A 9,579-nucleotide genomic window follows, 5' to 3' on the forward strand; every position below is an offset into this window, starting at 1 on the left:
ACCATAGTTTTTCTATAACTGCACTTTATAACTTATACCTGTATCCTGCACTTGCTGCTATTGCACTGCTGGTTAGACCGAAACTGCATTTTATTGCCTTGTACTTGTACATGTGTAATGACAATAAAGTTTAATTTAATCTAAAACATCTTCTGTTGTAACATCCCATATGAACAATACTTTAGTAACTTATAGTAAATAAATACTATAGTGAATTACTTGAATTAATCTGTTGTGGAAATCCTATAGTAGTTAACCATTGACCCAATACTGTAGTTTTCTACAACTATAGGGTATATTATACTAAGATACAACACAGTTTACTGAAGTAAAATATAAAGTATATTGTATTTATTAGTTTATCAGTTCACTATTGTTAATACTGCAGTGTGATGTAGCATTCATTAAAAATGAGTAGTAAATAATGTAAAATATACAGTATAATGCACTTGACTACAGTATATGATTCAAAAACACTAGTATTTGCTATAAATTACAATGTTTTGTGGGAGGCCTCAGAATTGCAATGAGTTTACCTTATAAAATGGGTTACTCTATTTTTATGAAGTTTGCAATAAACAAAATTATTCTAATAATTCATGTTTTAGATTGTCCTTCTTGGCGATCACAAGCAGCTTCAACCAGTGGTCCACTGCGAGGTGGCAGAGCGATTGGGAATGAGCAGATCTCTTTTTGAACGTTACATGGAGAACGCACTCATGCTTGACACCCAGTACAGAATGGTAATAACCTATTGGAATATAGCTTCAATGCTGTATTTGTATTTCAACACACATAAGTTACTTTATGCTTTGAAAGTCTATATCAATTCATAATTCATTGTCCAGTGATATCAAGCAATGAAAACTGCAAAATATAAGTTCTCTTGTTTAGTTTTATCGTATTTAAATTGAACATTTTCTCCATTATATACTTTCTCTACCAGCAAGAAGACATATGTGCATTTCCATCCAATGAGTTCTATGGGGGGAGATTACAAACTGGAATACCACCCAAATCAAAACTATTCCTTACTCAAACAAAGCAAACCTGCATCGTTTTTGGTCATGTTGAAGGAAAGGAGAAAAGTCTGGTGGTTCGAACTGAACAAGGCAATGAAAACTCAAAGGCAAATATGGAAGAGGCAGAAGAAGTGGTAAGTGATAAATGCAGTCAATGATAAATTAAGAATGTAGGGCTATTTTGGGCTATAGTGTAAATTACAATTGTAAACTAATAGCATATATTGAATAATATAGCATATTACGGTCTATAAATGACACGTTTTATAGTTTGTTGTATTATGTAAGGTAGTAAAAAACAATTAAACATTAACTTATAGACTTAAATTTTCTAGTACACAACGTTGTTTTGAATGAATAAGAGGATGTGACATTCACAGAGGATGTGAGATCTGGTGATCGCGTATTTGTACATATTGCACATCGATGTTTCATACATTATCCCCTCTAAGACGTTTTTAGTATTTTCATAACAACTCGAGCTAACGTTAATAGCTAATTGGCGCCATCTTGTGATTCCAAACGGTCACTATGAAAAATTACTAAATGGTCTGAAAGGAGAACAGTCATTTTAAGCTTCAGCGGGTGGTTTAATAATTTAAACACATGCTTTAAAATTGATTTTTTTTTTTAAGATAAACTTACCAGATAACAATTACAGAGAGGACATTTACGTTCTTCCCGATTTTCCTCAGTCGATGACCTTGGGCCGCAAAAATGGCGGTTGTTTCCAATGAGACACACAACAACTCGTCAAGGGCGCGCTTTCGACCGAAGGTTCCTATCGTAACATCAACATTTTTGAGCACGTTTGTGGCTGTGTAAAATAACATCACGTTTTTAAAAAGTAATTTTCATTCTAAAAAAAGCTTCCGACATCTCTGTAAATGCTAAATTATTCCGTTGGTGTGCTAGATAGGAGTCACGTGACCACACTTTAAATTGAAAATACGTAATGAAGGTAAAACATTTATATACATTTACATTATTTGGTAGATGTTTCCATGTTTACTTAAATAGAAGAATATGGATAATAAAGTTAACAGAAAATAAAACAGAATATGTATGTGGTATAGTCGGCTATAGCTATAGGAAATGGTCGTGCCCATCTGAGCCTGGTTCTCTCGAGGTTTTTTTCTTCATATTCGTAAATTGGTGAAGTTTTTTTCTCTCCGCTGTCGCCACTGTCTTGCAAGGTTCGGGATCAGTAGAGCTGCGCATCGTTGGATTTGCTCTTCAGTGTTTGAAGTTGAACCCTCAGTAGTGATTATTAAACCACACTGAACTGAGCTAAACTGAACTAAACCTAAATTTTGAAAACTGAACTACACTGTTCCTATTTACTATGACCTTTTATGTGAAGCTGCTTTGACACAATCTACATTGTAAAAGCGCTATTCAAATAAAGGTGAATTGAATTGAATACAATAGTTTAGTTTAGTTTAGTTTAGTTTAGTTTAAAACTTTATTAATCCCCTTGGGGCAATTCATTACGACGTGGTGGTGCTTCACATATAACAAGAATGACACACTTAACACAATAAACATCAACACTTAACATCAGGTACAAAAAAAAAGTAATAATAATAATCGATTAACTACATTTACTAGGTAACCTAATTGCTTCAGGCACAAAAGTAAATTTGTAACGATTTGTGGAACATCTTATTGTCCGTAGACGTCGACCAAGGAGCATCCATTCAAAATGCTCATTTAAGGGCTGTGTGCTGTCTCCTAGTATTTTATGTGCCAAAATCTTTGAGCAAAAATTAACGATGCCTTGAAGACGATTCTTGTTTTTAGACAGTGAAGAAAACCAGCAAATAGAAAATAATAGAAAATGAACTGATATAGTATTATAAGTTCAAAGGAATTTGTATATAAATATTAGAGAGGGCGACACAGTGGCTCAGTGTTTAGCACTGTCGCCTCAAAGCAAGATAATCACTAATTCTGTGTGGAGTTTGCATGTTCTCCCCGTGTTGGCGTGGGTTTCCTCCAGGTGCTCCGGTTTCCCCGACAGTCCAAACACATGCACTATAGAGGAATTGAATAAACTTTGTGTGTGTGAGAATGAGTGTGTATTGGTGTTTCTCAGTAATGGATTGCAGCTAGAAGGGCATCTGCTGTGTAAAACATATGCTGGATAAGTTGATGGTTCATTCCGCTGTGTCGACCACTAATGAATAAAGGCCCTACGCCGAAGTAAAATAAATGACTGAATAAATATTAGAGAATAATTGTAAAAGGAATAAGTATTGTTTTTTTCTTTTTAAATAGTTTGTTGTAGTAGCCTACTGATAATCATTTCTTACCCCAATAGGTGCGGGTCGCCATTCTTTTGACTGAGGCTGGGATCAAGACAAAGGACATTGCCATTCTGACACCATATAATGCTCAAGTGGCCAAAATTAGTGAGTCTCTGCATGATAACCATATACGAGACATCACAGTCAACACCATCATGAGGAGTCAAGGTAATAATTCTTCAAAAATCTGATTGTACATCAATATGTTCGCTAATGGTGCATTGAACATTTATAAACACGACACAGCTGACAGTTTTAATCTTCCTGAATTCATTAGGCATGGGTTTGAGTAAACTGTTAACACTTGTTTGATTCTTAAAGGGTCTGAGATGATATCTTCAAAATGTCAAGTACAAATATCATCATTTCTGTGCATATTTTCTCCATAAAATTACATATACAAACAGTGAAACAGAATTGCCAAATTCTTACAGTAGCTGTCTATTATTTCTGATCTTTTGTTTGTTTTGCTGCAGGAAGTGAATGGAGGTACGTCATCATGTCAACAGTGCGCTCTTGTCCCAAGTCTGAAATAGAGACACAACCACCCAAATCCTGGATTATGAAGCGGCTTGGGTTCATCACGGACCCTCATCAAGTAAACGTGGGCATTACCAGAGCACAAGAAGGGCTGTGCATCATCGGTGAGTCAATAAACACATCTCAGTCTGTAAGTCAGTAATGTGTGAAGCGGTACGTAACGTAAAATAACATTAAAACATAAACGAATCAGTTTAGTTCACTCTCATTTTTGTGTTTAAAAGTTATGAATATAATTTGGAAAGGAAAATATGGATGTCATTTATCTTACTCTTTACAAAGTGGATTTTTTAAACTAAGAAGTAAAGTCTGTACACAAATTTTGATGTTAGCCTGAAAGTTGGAAGTAGTTTTAAAAAGCCTGAAGTTTGAGACAGTTTGTATAGATATATAAATACATATAGGTGGTTGCTAAGATGAAATGATCAGTTACTATGGTATTTCTAGGTTACCATTTGTGGTTACCTACAAAAGTGAAGAGCGGAACGGGAGGATCCCCCAAGATGCGTGGGCCCTTAGAATCGTCCTAACTCCCCCCTTTTGTGTGTTATGTGGTTGTTAGCATAATCTAGGGCAGGCATGGGCAAACTTGATCCTCTAGGGCTGGTGTCCCTGCAGAGTTTTGCTCCAACACTAATCAGACACACCTGAACACCCTAATTAGTGTCTTTAAGATCACTAGAAAGCTACAAGCAGGTGTGTTTGATTAGGGTTGGAGCAAAACTATGCAGGGACACCGGCCCTCCAGGATCAAGTTTGCCCATGCCTGATCTAGGGCAGTGTTTCCCAACCCTGTTCCTGGAGGCACACCAACAGTACATATTTTGGATGTCTCCCTTTTCTGACCCATTAACTTCAGGTGTTGGAGTCTCTTCTGATGTTATGATGAGTTGATTCAGCTGTGTTTGATTAGGGAGAGGTTGAAAATATGTACTGTTGGTGTGCCTTCAGGAACAGGGTTGGGAAACACTGATCTAGGGTATTTGTCAAGACTGTTTTTGGTCAATGCTAGGGTGTTAGCATGGGTAGCATGTTGGAAAGTCTTGTTTGAGAAAAGAGCCAAATCCAGTGTCTCTAAGATGCTCTAGATTATAGAGCTTTTTAAACGGTTACTAGGGTAACATATTTTGTTGCTAGGGAGTGACTTGGCACCCTTCAATCATAATACTCTTTCTCAATATAATTATCAGTAGTGTCATATTTGATAATTCTGCTTGTTTTGACAGGAAACGAGAACTTGTTGCGCTGTAGTTCCTTATGGAGGAAACTTCTGAATCATTATCATGAGAAAGGTTGTGTGGTGAATCCTGCCCGGCTCATCCGCGTCCAACAACCCTCAAGAAGAACTGCTAGAAGATGATGAAGGCCCACTCATATTAACTCATTTATGTATTATTATGATTATTATTATTATTATGGCACAATTTTCAAAGCACGGATTTGCACCTATCAGGTATGTTCATGTTATGAATATCATGAATTACCACTGATGGCACTTTTATTGTACATGAACTTTCAATACATTCTGTTGATGGTTGTAGCTTTTTTTAAATGACCTTGTATTTATCTCTTTGTTTTTTATGTCTTAATCTTTATAACATTTCAAGTTTGCACCGCTTAAATTAAAAATGACTTTCCATTTGATTAAAAAATATTATTAATTCTTTATATAAAAGACAAAGATAAGGATAAAGTGAGATTTCTCTCCATGTTACTATGAGATGAGTTTTACTGTGACAGACAGGGATGGGAAAAATACATTGAAATGTATTTTAAATTAAAATACAAAATGCTTCAAATTTTATGTGCATCAAAATAAACTGCAAAATACAGCAGCGACAAACATATCAAAATAAAATACTGTATTTTGAAAATACTGCAAAATACTTTTACAAGGGAGAATGACGGCGACGCAGTGGCGCAGTAGGTTGTGATGTCGCCTCACAGCAAGAAGGTCGCTGGTTCGAGCCTCGGCTGGGTCAGTTGGCATTTCTGTGTGGAGTTTGCATGTTCTCCCTGCGTTCGCGTGGGTTTCTTCCGGGTGCTCCGGTTTCACCCACAGTCCAAAGACATGTGGTACAGGTAAATTTGGTAGGCTAAATTGTCCATAGTGTATGAGTGTGTATGGATGTTTCCCAGATTGGTTGCGGCTGGAAGGGCATCCGCTGCGTAAAACATATGCTGGATAAGTTGGCGGTTCATTCCGCGGTGGCGACCCCAGATTAATAAAGTGACTAAGCCGAAAAGAAAATGAATGAATTAATGAAGGGAGAATGACATTTCTTTGCAAACCTTCTATCGACAGGCCAATTTGATCAATCGTCTTACCGTTACACTGACTTAGTAAAGTAAACAACAATTGACAGCAATAGCATTTCTCTGAGCGAGTTTAAGTAAGCTTCTCTGCCACCTCATTCACCTCTACTGTACATAAACAGGTATTCATAGACTTTCTCTTTCAATTTAGTATTAATTTTGTACAAACTTCATACATAAAGTCCTGTCTTGAAGATCTCTGGATGACCTGTAAAAAGAATAACTGAAAAAACCATCTAATGCAGATAATGAGTTGGAACATAGTGCTATATCTCTTCATTGTGTTTCCATCCATTGCATGGCCAGTAAAATTGACAGCATCTCTTATATTTTAAAAGGGTGATAAAGGGCTTAGTCTTTTATTTATGAGGGGTCGCCACAGCAGAATTAACTATTCCAGCATATGTTCTTACACAGCGGATGCCCTTCCAGCCGCAACCCAGTACTGGGAAACACCCATACACACTCATTCACACACACTCATACACTACGGCCAATTTAGTTTAATCAATTCACTTATAGCGCATGTGTTTGGACTGTGGAGGAAACCAGAGCACCCAGAAGAAACTCACACCAACACGGGGAGAACATGCAAACTCCACACAGAAACACCAACAGGCCCAGCTGGGACTCGAACCAGTGACCTTCTAGCTGTGAGGTGACAGTGCTAACCACTGAGCCAGTTGATTTTTTTTTATTAGAATTTTTTTTAGTTCACGTAACTTTTTTTAATAAATCTACTTTTTTTGCAATTGAAATCTTTCGTACTTAATATAAATACATGATTTCTGAAAACGACTAACATCTCCACGTTTTAGTAATCTCCATAAATCATGTTTTTCACAGTTGTACTCTTCAATGCAAAACATGATATCTTTAAAAAATGAAGTTTTGCAAATAGACTCTTCATCCTGCTGCTGCAGTGTAACAGGAGTCTGGAGTTTTTGACCAGACTGTATAGACTGGAGTATTATTAAATATTTGTGTCTCATATACTGTATTGTGCCACTTTAACATCTATTCTCTTCATTAACTATAAAAAGCACCTGCAGATCAGCTACTGGCATTCGAAACAGCCAATGAAGTTTTGTGGGAATCGCCACTGTTGGACGTTTTCAGTTTTTCTTTAAAGAGCCCCTATTATGCATGAAATAGGGTCATATTTAGGTTGTAAGGGTCTCCAACAACAGTCTAATATGCATGCAAGGTCATAAAACACTTTTATGGTCTTATAATCTGCATTTATTTTTACCTAATTATCCCAGCGACTCCCATATGAATCGTTCAGCGATTCATTTGTTCTCAAACCCCTCCTCAGCGCGAAGCTAATCTGCACTGATTGGACCGTTGACAGCCTGCTGCGATTGGTCGACAATGACAGCTTTCAGCGCGAGACAGAGTGAAATGCCCAGCTGCTAATCAACAATAAAAGAGTAGTCACGGACGCCGCCCTCTCTATTCTGCTGCCCTAGGCGCGGATATAACTGCTGAGGACGCGGGTGGTGAAGGAAGTGTCGCGTCTATAGAGGCGACCTAGGCGGCTGCCTAGGGCGGCTGAATAAAGAGGGCGGTTACCGCGACACCTCCCTAAACCACCTGCGTCCTCCGTTATATCCGCGACCACAGTTATATCCAGAATAGTTTAACTATTTTGAAACTTGACTGTTGAATGTGTGTAAACAGCTGACGATTCGTAAACAAAGCGGCACGCGTCACGTTTTCAACGTGGCTTTACACGCGATATGAGAATATATAGAGTTAACCTGATACAGTACACGCAGTTACAAGCAACAAAACACAACTAAATACTTAATGTGCAAGCTAGAGTAAACAAGGCAACAATTTTAATCGCACGTACTTACACTGGTGAAATGGGGTAGAAACTGATTCATGATGCACTGATCCATGTTCTGACTGTCGATAATATCCATCTGCACAGCGTGACTTCATTCGACCGGTGTGTGTGTGTGTGCGTGTCTTTTTCCTGTGTTAGTGGGCGGGGCCGCAGGTTTCAAATCTACCAGGTTTGCGCGCACAACTACTTGTGTTTCGTAGCCGCATCATCACGAAACACCTAATGACTCGTTATCAAGACGACTCGTTTGAAACACTATGAGTCGACTCTTTTATAGATGAATCAATAATTTTAAACACTGTACACTTACAGATTTAAGCCTTAGCTGGATATTTCACTTCACTTAGAGCTGTGTTACACACTACATGGAAGGGCATTTTCAAAAACCCATAATATGGGCTCATTAACTGCAAGAGTCTCCGTTTAACCCCTTAGTGAACACCAGTACAGCATCTTTAGCTGTTTTATTTTTCTAAAGTTCCTCTGCATGTCCACCTGCAGCCATGAGGCTGACACTGAGGATGTTCTGAAGCTCCTCATGCTATTCTTAAGAACTGATATTTTAGTCCATCTCATTTCTGAAGCAAAGATGCTGATGCCGAATTGTACACTATACTGCCATTAAATATTAGCATTGACCACCTGTTCTGATCTCAAGTTTAGACAAATAATTGAGAAAGCACCAATCAGAGGCTGCATTTTTATGATGACATGTAGAGTTCTTACAAAGTATTTTAAAAATACAAGACATTAAAGTATTTTGAGACAAAATATTAACCCATTTTCATTAACCCAATCACATACACATTACAAAATACTATTTTGTATTTAAAATACGTATTTGAAATACATGTATCATAAACACTGCCCATCCCTGGTGACAGCACTACTGGATTATGGCTGTAATCTGTTCTTGCAATGTTGATATTTGACCACTCGGTGGTGCTGTACTTGCTTTTAAAGCACAGCCTGAAGCATTGAGTAGCTTTAAATATGACCTGTATTTGAATTCTGTGAATGTAGAGATGTTTACGATTATTTTCACCATGCATTTGTTTCCTGTGCTGTAAATGTGTATTTTCTGTGTTTATTTGAAAACGTAAGGATGTTTCATAACTTCTATAAGGACGTCTCTGTGTCTTAAAACTGTTTTTAAATAATTTGCACAAAAATATATTGAATAAATTTGGGAACTTAAGTCTCAAATAAAACTGTGAACAAGATTAAGTCTTTATCAATGTGTTTCTTATCTTTTAGCTGAATACTATTATGTACAGTCAAGAACAAGAAACTAGTTATTAGTTAAACCTATTATGTTTAAAAATGTGTTAAAATCACACAGAAAATGTTTTGATAAATATTTTGTTTTCAACTGTATATTTAACTCTCCAATCATCATTAAATGTTATTTTATATTGTTTTAAAATAAAATGGATTTTCTTTCCGCTTCAATGTTCTGCTTTCATGTTATACTCAATGTATTTCTTGCCAGTTCCTACAGTAGTAATTATGTACTAAATTACATATTATTAAATTA

General features: G+C 36.9%; 1 protein-coding gene across 1 annotated transcript in view; it reads left to right on the forward strand.

Moving 5' to 3' along the window:
• helz2a (helicase with zinc finger 2a) overlaps positions 1 to 6,723 on the forward strand; it is a 38,123-nt gene extending 31,400 nt beyond the window's left edge. The window contains 5 exon segments of the mRNA XM_056460662.1: positions 609 to 743; positions 947 to 1,156; positions 3,346 to 3,499; positions 3,808 to 3,975; positions 5,098 to 6,723. Of these exon segments, the coding sequence (XP_056316637.1) occupies positions 609 to 743; positions 947 to 1,156; positions 3,346 to 3,499; positions 3,808 to 3,975; positions 5,098 to 5,231 (801 nt within the window). The 3' untranslated portion in view covers positions 5,232 to 6,723.
• Positions 6,724 to 9,579: the final 2,856 nt, after the last annotated feature.

This window comes from Danio aesculapii, chromosome 6 (assembly GCF_903798145.1).
Source record: "Danio aesculapii chromosome 6, fDanAes4.1, whole genome shotgun sequence".
Lineage (NCBI taxonomy): Eukaryota > Metazoa > Chordata > Actinopteri > Cypriniformes > Danionidae > Danio > Danio aesculapii.